Source organism: Vitis riparia, chromosome 1 (genome assembly GCF_004353265.1).
Source record: "Vitis riparia cultivar Riparia Gloire de Montpellier isolate 1030 chromosome 1, EGFV_Vit.rip_1.0, whole genome shotgun sequence".
In the NCBI taxonomy this organism is placed as follows: domain Eukaryota; kingdom Viridiplantae; phylum Streptophyta; class Magnoliopsida; order Vitales; family Vitaceae; genus Vitis; species Vitis riparia.
Window position 1 is genome coordinate 10,105,025 of NC_048431.1, and position 19,268 is coordinate 10,124,292.

Here is a 19,268-nt window from a genome sequence, read left to right on the forward strand (position 1 = left end):
GGAAAAATGGTGTACCATCCAACACACATTAAACAAAGATAAATGATGGAGCCCAAAAAATGTGCGCATGCTCAGAGGGGTAAGGGTATGGTTAATTTGTTATTCTATTTATTTATACAGGAAATGTCAATAAACAAGAGACATCCCATCTCACTAGGTGAGCAGTGTATGTTTTCTCTTGCACTTCCTTTGTCGCAACTATCCCCAACTCCCTAAGGACAGGGATTTGTAAAATGACTTCATAGATAAAGAATCTAAATCTTTGAGGTTTGCTGTTAACTTATTTTCTCTCCCCTACACAAGATAGTAGTTTAAATGTCATGTAGGTAAGACTTTGGAAACTCTAGCCCTAATTATGAATATCCTTTAGGAACCTTATATTCTAGTGCCCCTGACCATTCTTGTTTGCTATATATTAACCTTCCGATTGTGTTTTTGATTGTAGTATGTTTAGTAGGTTCAGCAAACAGCGTTTCAAAGGAAGCTCCCTACCCCAAACATGGTACCAAATTTCATTCTGAGTCCATTTCCCACAAAATGCTAGTGCAAGAGTGGAAAGCAACCCAACCATGCTTAATGACCTTCCAAAAGCATAACATATAAGCCTCCCTTCTCCCGTTATAGCACAAGCTGTCTTTCTCTTAGAAATTTCCCAAACTCAGCTGCTACAACAAATATTAAGTTTAATACCAACCTCTAAAATCACATTTTTTGGATAGGCAAATTAAAGAATAATATAAAAAGGTGTCTAATAAAACAAGAAGGTGCAAGCTAGGTATACATGAAAAACACAAGGGGCCAAAAGAAAGAAAAGCATGAACTAGCTGGTTCAACTCAAACAAAGCTTTTATTTATTATTTATTTAGTTTTTATTTTTTTAATTAACAAATCAAAAACAACAATTTATTTCAAAGCATGAAGTGAGGATACAAGGGAGGATAAATTGTCCTAAAAAGTATACAAAAATTGATCAAAAGATGGGAAACAAAATTTTAGCGGGGTTAAGAACCATAAACATGATCATAACAAGAAATGTCCTCACATTTACCTATTAAAAATAAAGGAAAAAAAAAAAAAAACAAGAAATGTTCTCACATTCATCAAAAACCAAACCAAAGACTAAGAAACAAGATGGTTAAGGTGGCATGGATTTGTCAAGAAGAATCTCTAAGCTAGAAATATTATGCTTAGCTATAGAATCTGCCTAGTGGTTAGAGAAGCATGAAATCTATTAAAAGGAGCAATTAATCTCAATGAACAAATTAGTACTTTGGTGTGCTCTCTTTTTGGTGCTTTTAATGCATTTTTTGTTTGCCTATTAAAAAAAAATAAAAAAAAATCCCAATGGACAAATTAAGCATCCTTTGCAACCAAAGTTTCTAAAGGTGAAAGTGTAAGGTGAGATGTTTTAGTGCCCTTGAGGCACTGTGTGAGCTTTGAGGTGTAAGCCTTTTGGAACTCTAATTTTCATAATTAATAAATATTTAAAAATAATTTAAAACATGCAAAAATAAAATAAAGACAAAATAAGTGATAGACATGATAAGAAGTCAATTTAAGTGGCAAAAAAATAATTGAATTGCATGAATATTTTGCTACATGAAAAAAAGAAAAATTAAATTGCATATTTTTTTTTTTTGTAATTTTTTTGTTACATGAAAAAGAAAGAGTAATTAAATTGCATAAATTTTTTGCTATGTGTAAAAAAAGAAAACAAAGTACCTATCAAAAAAAGAAAAAAAAAGAAAAGGAAAACAAAGAAGTTGGTGGACTAGAAAGAATTTCATGAATAGTATAGAAGAGAGTACCTAAATAAAAGCAAACTAATTAAATAAATAAAAATCTGAATGAAAAAAATGCATAAAACCTAAATGCTCGACTGAGTTGTGAGTGTGTGAGAGGAGGAGTTATGTGAATGTGTTGAGAAGAGGTGGGACTTATAAATCTAAATAAAAAGTTCAATTGTTTTTTGTTTTCAATAATTTCTAATTTAGTTTCTCCCTGTCTCTTCCAAAGCTAACTCTCTCATGGCTTCATCAAATAGTTGTCAATACCACCATCACTATTAAAAAAAAGAATTTTATTTTTGATTGGAACACACATTTTATTATCATGGATTAAGGAAATATAAAGAAGGATGAGAATTCCTTCCCCCAATTTTCAACACCACCATCACTATTAAAAAAAAGAATTTTATTTTTGATTGGAACACACATTTTATTATCATGGATTAAGGAAATATAAAGAAGGATGAGAATTCCTTCCCCCAATCAAAATCACTACATAGCTTTGGTCAAAAGTGAGAAAAATTTATCTACTCTAGATGATGGAAATGTACATCTAAAAGTAGTTACAAATACAAACTCATAAGCGTTGTTGGGGAAAGACAGAGGTGGGGGGTAGAAAATCCCTTACAAGAGAAATTAACTGATTGACATTTTTTTTTTGCTAACATATTTGCCACATGGTTAGCTGCCTGAGGAATCTAGCAAAATGAACACCTTAACTTTAGAGTAATATGGCACAACCATCCATCAAACCTCCACAAGCTTCTCTCCTTCTCATATACCTAGGATAGGACTACTGCAAAATCCCCCTCTACTCAAAGGTTGAATAGCAAGCTTAAGGCCTTCCAATAGTGCTAATATATTTGCCTCAATGGCTAGACCTGCTCCAGCATTCTTAGAGAAGACTTTCACTAATGTTTCATGATGATCCAGAAGCTCTAATTTCCAACTGGCTAGAGTTACCGAAAGAGCATTTGTCAAAATTCAACTTGATGTGCCCATTGGAGGAGGCATTCATATGGGGAGCATTTCCTCAACCATCCTAGTAGATTTGCTTACTAGGTTCCAATCTAGCGATATAATGGTCAAAATGGTGCATATGGTGCTCTAGTTAATGACTAAAGAGATGAGTTGCTAACAGTGCCTTAGCAAAGGGTGCACCAAAGAGTAGATTAGAGTGCTTCAAAGGCCAAATCTGTATAGCCAGGAAAGTGGATGGCAATTGTTTTTTTGGGCAAAAAATGGATATATAGTAATAGTGCCTAAGCAAGGGTGCACCAAAGTACACATGATGTGTAGGATAGGCATCAATAGACAAACAAAAAGAAGAGAGTGAATGATAAACACACAAGGGCTAGAGTTCCTATCATTAGAAATACACATGGGCTAAAGTTGACATAAGGAGAGTAAGTTTCTCAATTTGCTCGGTCAGAAAGGTTGTGCTGGAAATTGAAATTTGAAGACAAAATGAGAGGGGATGAGATCAAAGTGAAGAGACACAAGAATCTCTTGACCTCACTAATTTGAATGTTGGTGTTCCATCTAATGACCTTGTACCAAAGAACATTACACTCTCTTTGGGGTCTTCACAACAATTTTTTGTAAGGGCTTTATTTCTCAAGGAAACTCCACTAAAGCTTTGTCTCCCTTCACTTTTTGGCCTATAGATCTGCTTTCATCCTATCAAATTATCTTTCTTCCCTTCCTTCAGCTCAACTATAGAAATTCCAGTTGTGTTATCTCATGATGTCTATAAAGGAGAGATCAGCAACCATTACTTTTTTTTTTTTTTTTGATAAGTAAGTCAAATATGTATTAAAATAGAGGCCAATAGCCACACCGCATACAGGAGATATACAAGATAACTATAGCCTCTCTACAAAAAACAAAAGAGACCAAGAAGACCTCACCCCCCCTAAATGGAAGCTATCCACTCTAGAAAGCCTATAAGGGAGAGGGAGTCATCTCCAATATCCAATCTAGACCAACCCCACAAATTACATACAAAAAAATTCTTTAGCTTTTGAATATGTAGCACACCCCCCTTGAATGCTAATCTATTCCTCTCTTTCCAAACCGTCCAAAAAATACATAACGGAATGGACTTCCAAATCTTTTTCCTTTTTTTTCCCACAAAAGAACCTCTCCAGCTAAATAGGACCTCCTTTACAGTTTCTGGAAAGACCCACTTAACACCTACAAGCCCAAGGACTATCTCCCAAAGGGCTCTAACCACTATACAATGAATAAGAATATGATTTACAGATTCTTCTGCACACCCACACAAAAAACAACAATTAGGGAATTGCCATCCTCTTCTTTGGAGTTTGTCAAGCGTTAGCACCTTCCCCCACGTAGCCTCCCACGCAAAGAAAGCGACTTTGGTAGGAACACCATCCACCCAAATGCATTTTTCCGGAAAAACGGTGTCAATGGGATTGACTAAACAACTGTACGCTTTCTTGACTTTAAATTGACCATTTTTTCCTCCCTTCCAAGAGACTGAGTCTTCCTCCAAAGACGGCCTAAGCCCTCTTAGCTTAAGGAGCAGATCTCCTACCATGCCCACCTCCCAGTCATTAAAATTCCTCAAAAATCTTAGATTCCACCCTCCTTGATCAGAATTCTGGTCCCACATCTCCTCCACCGTAGCATTCCTGTTGGCAGCCAAGGCATAGAGGTGCGGGAAAGATTGGGACAGCGCTGTACCCGCACACCACATATCAGTCCAGAATCTGATTTTAGTGCCCTTCCCCACCATAAACTCTAAATTATCCCAATACCAATCAGATTCCTTCATGATCTCCTTCCACACCCCTACTCCAAACGCCCCATTCGGCTTTTTAGCCCTCCATCCATAATCTTCTTGCCCAAATTTTGCCAAAATCACCTGCTTCCAGAGATTCTCTCTATCACAAGCAAACCTCCATATCCATTTACCAAGCAAAGCTTTGTTCAGGATTCCCATCTTCCTCAACCCAAGCCCACCCCTCCCTTTGTCCCCACACACTATCTCCCATTTCACTAAGTGAACTTTCCTCTTCATATTTCCCCCTCCCCATAGGAAGTCTCTTTGCAATTTTTCTAGCCTTCTAACAACGATCTTAGGCATCCGGAAAAGAGACATTTGATAAATGGGTATACTGGCCAAAGTGCTTTTAACAAGAGTGATTCTACCATCTTTGGAGAGGAATTGCCTTTTCCAAAGCGCAAGTCTTCTCCTCATTCTTTCTTCCACCCCATCCCACACCGAAGAGGCCTTGTTAGGAGCCCCTAAAGGTAGTCCCAAATACTGAGACGGCAAAGATCCCACCCGACACCCTAACTCCACTGCCAACTCCTCAATATCATCCACCTCACCCACCGGGATGATTTCACTTTTGCCCAAATTAATCTTTAGCCCCGAAGCAGCTTCAAACCAGAAGAGGATCCAACTTAAATGACTTAGCTGCTCTTTATTAGCCTCACAGAAAATAATTGTATCATCAGCAAAAAATAAATGAGAGATGTTCAAAGCATTCCTTCCGCCCTCCCGAATACTACACCTTGATAGGAATCCCCCTTCAACAGCTCTCCTGATAAGGATACCCAACACTTCCATTCCCATGACAAAGAGGTAAGGAGATAGAGGGTCTCCTTGGCGAAGCCCCTTAGTACTCGGGAAAAAACCAGCAGGAACCCCATTTACTAGGACAGAAAATTTTGCTGAAGATATGCACCTCCACATCCAACCCAACCATTTTGTCCCAAAGCCCATTTTTTGGAGAACCTTCATTAAGAACTGCCAATTCAAGCTATCATAAGCTTTCTCAATGTCCAATTTGCAAATGACCCCCTTCTCTCTTCTTTTTTGCCACGAGTCTATCACCTCATTTGCAATTAGGGAGGCATCAAGAATCTGTCTGCCCATTACAAAAGCATTTTGAGCAGGGGAAACCACTTTCCCAATCATCAGCAACCATTACTAAAATTCTGGACTACAAAAACATGAGTTTGAATAAATGGTTTTTTCACAATCAACATTGATTGGTCAAATGCTTGTTCCTTCATTACAATATTGTCCAAAGAAAAGAGAAAGGAACCATTTTCCACTCCACTTTGCAGCTCTTTTCATTGAAATTGATGTGCCAATCCAGCAAAACATTTCTAGCTACCTGGGGAAGCATTTGAAGTGGCTTAAAAAGGAAAACCGACAAAGATCACAAAGTAGAAGCTCATTGAAGATGAATTAGAATATAATATGCCTTTTTCCTACTTTTGATTGCATAGATAATACCTTCTAGTCATAGTTCTAGAACCTCATAAGTGGATCAATTGTTAGGGCCCAATTCAGCAACAAAAGACTTCTGATCCAATCTATCCTTTGTTGGTAAGATCTAGAACAAAGAGTCAGCCACCTAAGCACATACGTTATATGACCTCCATTTTATGTTTTATCTAGCCATTATAAAACTTGCCATCAGAAGTTATGCCTGCGAATAGCTAAACAACTGAAATTACATTGACCAAAAGTCAATATTGTCCAAAAAAGAGGGTTCTTGTAAGAAAAATTTGATTATACAGATTTCTAAATTGACATAAAAATGACATGTAAGTGTGTGTTATTCAATAGTTCTAGTTTTGATGGAGATTCCTGACACTATTTTTTATTGCATTGTCCCATCTTTGCCCCTTCTATTCTGAAAGTATTTTCTCCTGTTAGCTATTAGTCTACTGGAGGTGCTCACTAGAAAACTTCTTGTGAAAAAATCGTGGTACATTTGGTAAAAGGTCCTTCATTTACCTATTAACTTCCCACCTGGAAGTGCACCATCAATATATAATCACTGAACTGACAATTAGGATCTGCAAATCTTTTCTTTATTTATTTATTTTTCTGTTTTGTATTTGTTTGTTTGTTTGTTTTTGTGTTTTTGTGTGTGTGTGTTTGGCATTTTGACTGTAAATGTAATTATCTGATTAGGTACCTTTGTACTTGTATTTGAGGTTGTATACATGTTCTGCCATTTCTCTATGTACGGAGAGATGTTTCTGAATGATATTATCATTGTCTTCTATTTGGTGCATGTGATATGTTGTAATGCTATATCTTTATTTATTTGATGTTTTAAGCTTAACTTTTGTGATGTAAAGAATTGTATGAGTTTCATTTCATCTAGTTCTTTACTTGTATGTATGTTATTGGTTATGAAGTCAAATTTAAGTTGGCATCTTGTGGTGTAGGGTTTCTATTATGATGCATTTTATGGTGAACTGGGCTTGAATGAAGATCACTTCAAAGAAATTGAATCAGGCGCATTGAAAGCTGTTGGGGTATTGTTCTCTTAGCACTTGACCTATTACCCCAAGTATGGAGATTGAGGCTTTCTTGAGTTTAGTATTAATAATGAAAATGATGGGCCATAGTAATGATATTCTAATAAATAGCATGACTTGCTTTTACAGTTTTCCTTTGTCATTTACCCATTTATTGTGAATCTTGTGATTGATGAATTTGCTAATTGTTGTCACACATTGAGATGTGAAAGGGATAGGTGAAGATTTTATTATAAATTTGTTAGTTACTTCTAAAAATTGAGAAACATCTTATAAATTTAAACTTCGGTAATCATGTTGATTTAGTTTAATTTAGGAATCAATCCCAACCTTGTTTGAACCCCTTGGATACATATGGTTTAGATCTTTGCCATTTTGGTATGAGATTTCTTATTGAGTGATCGACCTCTCTTTAAGTCTACATTTATAAGCTGGGAACCCAGGAATTTTATTCAATATATTAATAATGCCTAACAAGGGCCCGCACAAGATGCCAAAAGGCTACACAAAGAAAAAAGGGGGGGTGTAAAGTGGTACACAAAAACCGACTCCCCATATTACTTAGAGCTCAACCAATCTATAAAGTTCATCATGGACAAATAAAGTTCTCTTATCTATGCTCTAAAAAATTATAAATAAATGATCGTTTGATTGTATGGTCCTCTTTTTTGGTATTATCAAACTTTCTCTTATTTCTCTCCTTCAATATGGTCCAAAATAGGCATGAGAGAGCAGTTCCCTAGCTTTTCTCTCTCTCTCTCTCTCTCTTTTTTTTTTTTTTTTTTTGCAGCAAAGGATTCATGCAAGAGGGCATTCTTTATTGTGGTGTGCATTACCCACTCTATTCTAAAAAGAGCATAAATCGGCTGTCATAAGATGATGACTTTTGAGTAGTGGAGGAGGATGTGACTAACCATTTATTTTTCTCTTTTGTACATATAACATCCATTTGACATCTTCCATCCGGTTCTTTTGAGCTAATTTGACATCAATATCTTTCCCTCACAAGTTCCTAAGCTAAAAAACTGACTCCCAAAGGAATCCAAGGATTCCAAACAATATTGGATGGGAAACCTTTGTTCTTCCATTGGATAAAGAGTAGTAGAGAGCTTTAACTAAAAAAATTCCACACTTTGAGTTTAACCAAACTGTTTTATCTTTGTGTCCTTACAAATTGTTTTCGCTTGCAATCCCCTAAAAAAGACCTCCACCTCATTTACCTCCTAGTCATGGATTTGTTTTGAGAAACAATGGTTCCACAAGCCCCTTTCCCCTCCTGCTCTCACACCTCAACTACCCATGCATCTTTGGTGGTGGCTATGGAAAACAAAGCAAGAAAAGCTTCTCCTAGGGTAAGTCACCATACCAATCATCCTTCCTAAATTTCAACCTTTGCTTGTTGCCCACTGTGAAACTGATTCTACTATTAGAAGCCCCTCGCCTCCTTCTGATAGCTTGCAATACTCCTATCTTATACCTTTCCCTTACCTCTCTTGAGCACTATCCTCCCTCTTCCTCCTCATACTTCCTTGTAATAACCCTCTTTAAAAAAGAATGCCTCGCAATCGTAAATCTCCAATATCATTTGCCAAGAAGAGCCTTGTTAAGATTGGATAGACTTCAAAAACCTAAGTCCCCCTATCTCTTGTCCAAGCAAATTATTAACCAATTTACCATATGCGACCTTTTTACTAGAGTTCTTTCACTTAAAAGAAATCCTTTTGAATCTTTTTCAGCCTTAACCTCACCTTTCTTGGGATGACAAATAATGATATGAAGTAAATTTGCAAGATAGAAAAAGCGTTTTTTTATTAGAGTTATTTTTTCTCTTTTTGATAGGTGCTCTCTCTTCCATAAAATGAGTCGTTTCTGAAATATTTCCTTCACCACATTCCAAACCCCTGAAGATATGAACGGGGCTCCCAATGGAAGGCTTAAGTAATTGATGGGGAGGGTAACCACCCCCCTTTCCCTTTCCATTTCTCCCTTCCTTCAATTAAGATCAAGTTACTTTTCTCGAAATTGATTTTTAAACCTGAAATTTTGCTCAAATCACATGAATTACCAACTTAAATGCTTCATATGCTCCTTACTGGCATTGCATAGGATGAGCGTATCATCAACAAATAACAGGTAGGATAATTCCATTCCTTCACATCGTCTTCCACAAACTGAAATGTCCACTAAGAAGCCCCTTTCTATAGCCCTGTTTAGGATATGGGAGAGCGCTTCCATGACCATGATGAATAGGTATGGAGATAGTGGGTCTCCCCATCTCAAGTCTCTAGTACACTAGAAAAAACTGGTTGGGTTCCCATGAACAAAGATGGAGGAGTGTTTCATAAAATTGCACCACTTAATCTATCTAATCCACTTCAAACCTAAACCTATTTTTCCAAAGACTAACAACAAAACACTCTAATTAAGATGATCACATGCCTTCTTCATATCTAACTTACATAGGATCTTACTTTTGGTGCTCTTTAGCCTTGTGTTGATTGGTTCATTTGCTATGAAGAAAACAACAATGATTTGTTTACTCTCCACAAATGCATGCTGAGAAGCTGAAACCACTTTTTCCATCACTTCTTTTAGTCTATTTGCCCAACTTTTGCTAGAAGCTTGTATAGCTCACCCATGAAACTGATGGGTTTGAAGTCTTTTAAATCTTCTGCATCCTTTTTTTTTGGGACTAACATTATAAAAGTGACATTTAGGCTTCTTTTGAAAAAGCTTAGCTCAAAGAACTTTGCAAATAATACCATCACTTCACTTTTCACAAAGTCCTAACAAAACTACCAAAAGGCCTTGAAAAAGCCTGGGCTTTATCCCCACACAAACTTAAGAGGACTTAATAGCCTTTTCCTCAAAGAATAGAGTCTCCAAGGACTCAGAATCTTCTCTACTCAAAATTTCAAATGACATCCCATTGATATTGGGTCTCCACTCCGGGTCTCCACTCCATTGTCTTAGAAACAAGATTATGGAAAAAATTTGTCACTCCATCCTTTACATTTGTGTCCTCTGATAATGTTTCTCTATTCACCCTTATTTTAACCAAATAGTTTTTTCTTTTATGAGCATTGCCCATTTTATGGAAGAATTTTGTGTTTTTATCTCCCTTTTTTAGCCATAATTCTCTTGATTTCTGCCTTTAAGAGGCTCCTTCCATTGTTGTCTACTTTCTAAACTCATTTATTGCCTTCGTCCTAGCCCTAACCTCCTTAGCTAAAAAATGACTTCCCTTTCATTAGCATCCTAGGAATCCCTTGGAAACATTGAGACAAACTTGTCCTCATAGTTTTTGAATCGTTAAGAGATTGAAAATGCCCCCACTTGCATATCAATTAACTCCAACACCCTATTGTCCCAATAAAGCAAATCCCTCTTGCTTGATCCTTGGCTTCCATAGCACCCAAGAACCTTCCTACACCTAAACTCTTCACAATCTGCTTTGATATCTGTTGGACCTTTGTTTTTTGTAAACATACAAACTCTACCATTTGTGATTTGATTAGGGGATTTAATGACTATTTGCTTTCCCTCCTTATTGACCCTCTCTAGCCTCCCAACCTACTTTCTTTCTCTCTTTGTGATTCCCAAGAGAGTGTGTGCAAGGCTCGAAAAGATTCAAAGGGATTTCTTATGGGGTGGAGGCGCCTTAGAGAATAGACCTCACTTGGTGAGTTGGAAGATTATTTGTGTTGCTAAAAAGGATGGAAGCCTAGGCATCCGCAACCTAGCTGCCTTTAATAAGGCCTTACTTGGGAAGTGGTTGTGGAGATTTGCTAATGAGAATGATCCCCTATGGAAGCAAATTATCACCGGAAAGTACGACCTTCAAGAGGGGGGGTGGTGCTCCAAAGGTGTAAGAGACCGTTATGGTGTGGGGGTTTGGAAGGCCATAAAAAATGGTTGGGGGAACATTAGAACTCACTCCCGCTTCATCGTAGGGGATGGTACTAGAGTGAAATTTTGGAAGGACTTGTGGTGTGAAAATCAATCTCTGGAAGATGCTTTCCCAAACTTGTTTAATTTAGTAGTCAACAAAGAAGGATGGGTTGCTGAGACTTGGGAGGAGGATGGAGTTGGGGGCTACGTTTTAATAGACACCTAAATGATTGGGAGGTGGGGAAAGTAGAAAGCTTGTTAAGTAAGCTTCATCCTTTGACCATTAGATGAGGAGTGGATGACTTGCTTTGGTGGAGAGAGAACAAGAATGGGACTTTCTCAGTCAAGTCTTTTTATGACTCGTTCTCAAGGGACACTAGACCTCTTTTCCCAGCTAGAGTTATCTGGACGCCTTGGGTTCCAATTAGGGCTAGCTTCTTTGGTTGGGAGGTGGCTTGGAGCAGACTACTCACCATTGATTGCCTAAAGAGAAGTGGTTGGAACATCCCCAACAGGTGCTATCTGTGCAAAAATGAAGAGGAAACCACAAATCGCCTTCTTTTGTTTTGTGAGAAGGCTAGAATGTTATGACTTTTGATCTTCTCCCTTTTTGGGGTGCAATGGGTGATGCACTCCTCTGTTAGGAGGGACCTCTTGGGATGACATGGTTCTTTTGTGGGCAAAAAAAGGGAGAAAGCTTGGAGAGCTGTCCGCCTCTGCTTGTTGTGGACCATTTGGAAAGAAAGGAATAGGAGGGTCTTCGACGATGTTGAGAGGAATGACCAAGAAATTAAATCTATTTTTTTGTACACTTTTGTGAACTGGGCTAGGGTGTATATAGAGGAACACACTTTCTCTTTGATTGATTTTGTAGATTGGTTAGCTACCAAGTAAGGGACAGGCTTGTTGCCTTGTTGTTTTTTGTTCTTTTGTTCCTTGGTATACTTCGTGTATACTCTTTAGCCTCTTTGGCTTTTAATGAAATTTTCCTTTACCTATCAAAAAAATAAAAATAAAAATGTGAAGCTTCATCAGCTAATTGTGGTTATCTCCCAACTGCTTTTTCCATTCCTTCCTTTGCCTAAAGCAGAACTATAATGGATGGAGCACTTTGTCTTGTGGAGTTCTCTCTCAAATCTAGACCAAGAGGTGATTTCTTTTTAATCCCCATATCAGAGACTTGGCCCTTTCTCCTAAACTCCATTCTCATTGAGAGAGCGAAGATTTCTCCTTCAAATTTAGCAATTGGCATCCTTGTGAAGCTATTGAAAAGGGCAACCTTATTGAAGCATCCAAAGAGGTGTGGAAATCCCTTTTAGAACGTGGGTGGGAGGTTGCAATAGTCCCACCCTCTAACTACACTAATTCTGTGTCAACAATGCTTCTCATGACATTTTCCATGAACTTCATTGGCGACACTCAAATTGTGTAGAGGTCCATTTGCCACTCCATCGGGCTCAACAGAATGCACTCCAACTTGCTCCCTCCAACAAAACAGACTCCCCATTACCCCTTCATTTGGCTCTTTCCATTATAAAGAGAGGAAAAGGAGAGGACTGAGGAGGCCTTGCAAGCCAAGAAGGAAGGAGAGGGAGGAGCTATACCTGGGAAGTGTGACACTTCTACCACGGAAGCTCTGTTGATTGGAGTAGGTCTCTCTTACGTTGCTTTGCATTAGTCATCTTCTTTACTATGTGATAGTGACTACTCATAGTCCCCATTGTTGCACAATTGGTTGTTTGAGTTGCACCTTTTTGTGTGATGGCTAGGGCTTGTGGGGGTGAGCTTCTGAGAGTGGGTGGAGGACTCATTTGTTGCTTGAGAGGCCCAATTTGAAAGAACACCCCCCTAGGTTAGGATCTACCCCTTTTAAAATTGTAAGGCTTAAGCTCTTTTGGTCTAATCCTCCATTAAATCTTTTAAGGCCCAATCCTACATAACCCCCCTCCTCATGTTGGGCCATAATCTATAAGATTGGGCCTTTCTTACCCTTTCTCCCCGTAATCTCCCTCCTCCCCTCCCTTGGGCCTAAGACTTCTAACTCTTTTCTGGCCTCACTAAGGGTAAGGTCTAACATTCTCCTTAGGCTACATCCACCCATCTGGCCTGCACCACTCCTTCAGCATAATTCATTTTGTTTAGCCCAGATCCAATCTTCTGGTTTGTCAAATCTTCGGCTTCACCACACCGCACAACCTAAGCACCCCCTTCTGATATGTGTGCCCATTCCTGCTGCATGTAGGCTCGACAGAGCTTACCCATGCAGGGCACTTTATCGCTATGCACTGACATGTTATTCCCTAGCTTTTTCTGATGAAGAACCAAGGCCCTAACTCTCCATGGCAGGTGAAAGACCCACCAACTTGAGAAAGCCACAGTGGGATCTCCCGCGATAGTTAAATGGCAAAAGAAGAAAGTCCCACCACTACTTGCAGTTTTCTTGACACCCTAACCCTCGCTCATTGCAAATTGGGCCTCTTTGCACTATCTTTATCTACTATCATGAAGCCCTCAAATGCATCTCCCAATTGCTTAAAAAACTTATTTTCCCATAAGAAAACCAGCAGCGCCACAATTCTCACCCAAGTTCCTTTGCATGGACTCCTTTGAAACAACCTACCTCAAGGATCCACTTACCCAACTACTTTTTCTTAAAAATTCTGTGCTCCTCTTGAAGAACCCTCTCTGCTTCGATGACCTCTTCAAACTCAAACAGAATGAGAGATCCTCCCATCAATGCTAAATGGAGGTTTCTTTGTAATCACCAGTTAAACATAGCCCATGCCTTTAAGGAGGGCAAGAAGAGGGTGTGGTCTAAGAAGTTATCCCATCTACCCATTAGGCAACAATGTAGGGACTCCATCTTGCTGAAAGCATCGACCCCCCACCCCTCCAATCTGAATCCACGCTTCTCCCACCTCCAATGGGTCCTTTTTCACCATGGCTGCATAGGATTCTCCCACTTTTGAAACCTTTACCCCACTCCCCACACCAGAGAACATACAAACTAGAGCTGCCTCAGTGAGACATAGAGGATACACAACCCTAAGATGACTCAGTTCACATGAGATTTCTTATTGAGTAATAAACTGTTCTTTAGGCTCCACATACTTTTGCTGGGAATCTAGGAAATTTTCTCTTTTTTTCTTTCTTTCTCTTCTGTGTGCTAACATAGATCTAATGAAAGTCATTATGTTGGTTGTTTTTGGTCTTAAAATTAATTTTCTCATTCATGTTTTATCATCCGTTAGGTATTTCAGTGCTTGATCATGTTAATTTTTATTGCACTCGCCCCTTGTGCTTGGGACACCTACTTTCAACCTAATGAATCCTTTGCTGAATTTTTGTAATTTAGAATTCCTATAAAGGCAATTATGCAGATGAGCATTGCTATTCATAACAATCACAGTGCTCCTAAAATTTAATATCTCTTGAAATTGATATCAAGGGAAGTTTAGTATGGAAGAATACAATTTATTTCACAATGGAGTTGGAGCTGGGTATAGAATGGTGTGTTTTGCAATAATGGTAAGATAATAGTAATCAAGATTCAGATTAATTTGTAATTGAAAATAAAGCTAAAGGATTTCTTATGTAAAGGACTCAGTACTAGGACTGACACTTCTTAGTTTTAGATTTGGATTGTAAATTTGAGTCTGGAAAAATGCAAGACTTTTCAGAACCATGAAATAATACTGTCATTGGTCTCCTGTCTGTCCAATATTTGGCAGATTGATTTTCATGTTTGCTCTTAAAACATTTTCAGAAGAATGCTTTTCTGTGAAAATATGTTACTTGATATTTTTTTATATTTCAGGAAAAGCAACCTTTTGAGCGCATTGAAGTGTCAAGGAATCAGGCTCTTGAGTTGTTTTCTGAAAATAGTTTTAAGGTAAGTGAAGCTCCATTTTTATATCATCCACACCATTTGACCTATCTTTAGCCACTTCCTTATTTTCTTACTATTCTGATCCTCACTCATATGGGTTGTTTATCATCTCCCTTAATCAGATTGAAATCATCAATGACTTACCTGAAGACAAAACTATCACAGTATACAGATGTGGGCCATTGGTTGATCTGTGCCGTGGACCCCATATACCAAATACATCTTTTGTTAAAGCATTTGCCTGTTTGAAGGTTTGTTGCGTAAAGGACCTGTAGTTGGGAGTTAATTTCATTTGTGCTTGCAAATCTATTTTCTGTTTTACTTAGGCATCTGTAATTTCCAGGCTTCATCAGCTTACTGGAGAGGAAATAAAGATCGTGAGAGTTTGCAAAGAGTTTATGGGATATCTTATCCTGATTCAAAACGATTGAAGGTAATATCATTTTTGGCCTTTTTTTTGTATGTATGATTTATTTCTTCTGATTTGCTTTGTTAGTTGGTCAGTTGTCTTGTTGAACTGCTGGATATATAGATTTTTCATTTTCTTTTATTCAATTTGAAAGCCGCACGACATGTGGGGCTGGTTTAGATATTCTCCTTTGACAAGGAGGTAATCTTGTTTTCTATCAAGTTCAGATTTGGGTTTGACCAAGATAAGAACACTGAAATTTAAAGCCAGTTTGGTACTGTTTTATATTTTAGAATATCACTTTTAACCATGTTAAAAGAAAGATCAATTACGATGTAAAGCAACTAATCATTTGGTAAACTGCAGTCTCAAAATTGTAGTGAGTTTAAAAAATAACATTTAAGTGTTTGGTGAATGAAGTTGTTTGATCATTGTGAATATGTGTGGTAATTAAAAAAGGGACGTTCGAAATTTGATCAAAATAAGGATTTAAAAAATTTAACCATTTTGCTTTACTTTGTTATAAAAATCAACGTTTAATTAAAAAATCATTGCATCATGTAAAAAGCAATTCTTAGTATTTCCAACAATTATAAAAAATTAAAAAAACTTATCAAAAAAAAAAAAAACAATTCTTAGTATTTCCATTTTCTTTTTTATTTCTTGTAGTACTTTCATTTTTCTATTTTAACTGAATTTGAGCAAATATGTTTTTAATAATTATTTTTTCTTTTACATTTTAGGACAAATAGCATCAAGTATAAATCATAACAAATATTACACATCAATGATAACAATGTTTCAACTAACATTTAATATATGCACTCATTAAAGTTACAACGATATTATTCTTTTAATGATTTTCCTTTTTCTTATTAATATATTCTCTTCTGTGTTTACCCATCAAAAATGTTATTTTTTAAATGATTCATTTATTGTGATTGTAGATTATTAATAATTAAGTTTAGATAACAAAGATTTTGATCCCAAAAAAAAGAAAAAAATTATTGAGGAAAAAAGAAATAATAAGTTGTCTAATGGATAATCACACCTATTTCAGCTCATTTTTCTTCCATTCAACTTATATGCCTAAGTAATAAATGATATAAAAAATTGAATAAATCAAATAGTAGAATGAGAGAAAGAGACAATGACACCAAATTTTAATGTGGAAAATCTCTAAAGAGATGAAAAACCATGGGCCTACAACCAATCGAAAACATCCACTATGAAGAACAAAAACTGAATACAAGGTTTTACCTATTTCAAGTTTACCAATTTTTCCTAGACCACTTGACTAGGACCTTTTCACTTTCAACTTCACACCTTTTTCTTTTAGAGCACACTTGGAGTCCTCACCAAGTTCGATCTCGGCCTCTTCTTGAATCCACACAAGAAGAAAATGGGTTTTTGCCCAAAACCCAATTAACTGAGAAAATAAGAGATGAATGAATAGGAAGAATCAACCTATTTTTAAGAAAATTTGATGAAATCTGTGTGGAAATCAAAGGTTAAAGGGGATTTTCTTGGTTGCCAAACACCCCAAATTTGGTAAGAAAAGAGAGTTCAAGAGGGTAAGGAAAAAAATAGTTGCTAGTCTCTCCTCTCCAAAACAGGAAGCAATTTTGGGTTTTAAAAGGAAAGAAGCCCTTAATTCAATGGTTAAGAAAACATCAAGAAAAAACAACCTGAATCGATCTGACCCAAATTTGGATCGATCTTTGAACAGGGCAATTAAACACTTAAACAAAAAAAAAATGTTGTCCTAGCCTCCTCAGCTCTTTTTAGAAACAAATAGTCCAAGAAGAAAACAATTTGAAAAACTTGGTTGATTCCATTTCATCCATCTACAACCTCATGTACATACCTTGGTCTCTTAGCAAATTTAACATTTTGATCTTCATTAGGCAAGTAGTCTGAGGAAGGATTTGGAAAAACCAAGTTAGGAGACACTTAGAAATTTTGTTTGGAATTGTCAACCTAGCTAAACACTCACAAATAATATAATATAATATAATACCGATTTATTATATTCAATATTAAATAATAATATTATCAGTAAAGAAATAAAAAATAAATTATGATCTAATTGTTGATATTTTATCTAATACTCTACATTTGTCTTAAGTGTAAAGTTGATATTTCACAAATTATTTGAGGGTGTATTGGATAATTTAAAATATCATTAAGGAAAATATTCCAATTCTTGCAAAATCACTTTTAAAAAAATACCTCTTGCTTCTCAAAATAGTTGCCAAAGTAGATGATAGAGTCACTTTTCTTTATTTTACCAAACACATTAGCCATAAAAAGTATATGAAAAGTGATTCTAAGGGGTTTAAGATCAAACCCAAATGGGCCCTTAGTGTGAAAGGTTCCACTTGGTTCATGGTTGTATGCATCAGTGTTGGCCTTGCATTGGCAAAATGTTTTACAATACAGTACCAGCTGAAATTCAGTATATATGCATGTAGCAACTCTATGACAGTATAGCCAGGAGGTTGGTTATCTTGGCAATTCCACATGTTGCCAAACCATTGAACATTTGAAGCTTAAGCCTCAATTTACCCTAGACCGAGGCTATAGCCACAAGGCTAATTCATAGTCTTCCTCTAAACTGTAGGGTTTGAGTCTTGATAGCCTTTTAAAATACTGGTTAATATAGTGTTTGAGTTTTTCCTTTTATGGTTTTTTTGAGTGTATAGGATTGTGTAAGGCCTCTAAAGTGACTTTCCCATCCCTCTGACACTAGGAAACAATCTAATCTGGAGGACTGGTTGTTCTGCCCACCTCGCCATGTAAAAGGACCCCCTACCATCAGAAGATTCCTTAGTTCTAACTCATTGATGATTTCGGTGAATCTCCTCATTGACACAGTCAATCCAAAGCCCCTATATGCTCCGCAAGGAACCTTTTCCTTTGGGGATTAATTTTTTTTTTTGATGGATAAACACACAAGGATATATTAGATAAAGGGAGCTTGAAAGGTGACCCAGAGCATACAGGGAGTATACAATTGCCACATAAAAACAAAAAAATAAAAGGGAAGAACCCTCACCAGCCCTTAACAAGAACCCAATCAATCCACAAAGTTAAACAAAGTTAAGGGGCCTACAACTATAGAAGATTTAGCCCAAGAAAAGAGATTACAAATAAAGGAATTTTTCAATCTTTGAACCACCAGGACCTCATTATAAAAAACTATCCTATTTCTTTCCTTCCAAACCGTCCAAAATAAGCAAAGAGGAGCTGCCTGCCAAACCTTTCTATGCTTCTTGTCCTTAAATGTAATATGCCAACCTAAAAGCGTGTCTCTAGCCGTGAGTGGAAGGACCCAATTAACACCAAAAAGAGAAATCACGAGATCCCACAAAATCTTCGCCTTAGAGCAATGGATAAGAATGTGGTTTATGGTCTTCTCTTCAGCACAACACAAGGAACATCTGTTAGCTAAATACCAGCCCCTCCTCTTGAGCTGGTCTTGGGTAAGAACCTTCCCCCATGAAGCTTCCCAAGCAAAAAAACCCACCTTTGTAGGAACATACGGACACCAAATAATCTTCCACGGAAACAAGACTGCACTGCTCTGATCAAGAGAGTTGTAAAGGGACATTACAGTGAAATTTTCATTTTTCGTCTCTTTCTACACCATCCTATCCTCCACATCAGCAATCAGCCTCTTTCCCTGAATGGTCGAAAGGAATCTTTTCCTTTGGGGATTATTTGGAATTCCTAGGTTCCTTCTAAGGTGAGTTTCTTTGCTTGGGAAGCTTGTTGGGCGAAAGTGTTGACTTTGGACCAACTCCAAAGAAGAGGTTGGTTGTTAGTCAACATGTGTGCTATTTGCGAAGAGGAGTTGGAATCCATTGACCACATTTTTCTTCATTGTGCTATGGCAAGGATCATATGGTCGTTGGTGTTTTCTTTATTTGGGATCTCTTGGGTTATTTCTGCCTCAGTATGGGACACCCTACTA

General features: G+C 37.2%; 1 protein-coding gene across 1 annotated transcript in view; it reads left to right on the forward strand.

The window, feature by feature from the left end:
• Positions 1–19,268, forward strand: part of LOC117913223 (threonine--tRNA ligase, mitochondrial 1-like) — a 38,868-nt gene that overhangs the window by 3,347 nt on the left and 16,253 nt on the right. Inside the window, exons 4-7 of the mRNA XM_034828185.1 lie at positions 7,011–7,100; positions 14,812–14,886; positions 15,006–15,134; positions 15,227–15,316. Coding sequence (XP_034684076.1) covers positions 7,011–7,100; positions 14,812–14,886; positions 15,006–15,134; positions 15,227–15,316 — 384 coding nt within the window. The remainder of the gene's footprint in view (positions 1–7,010; positions 7,101–14,811; positions 14,887–15,005; positions 15,135–15,226; positions 15,317–19,268) is intronic.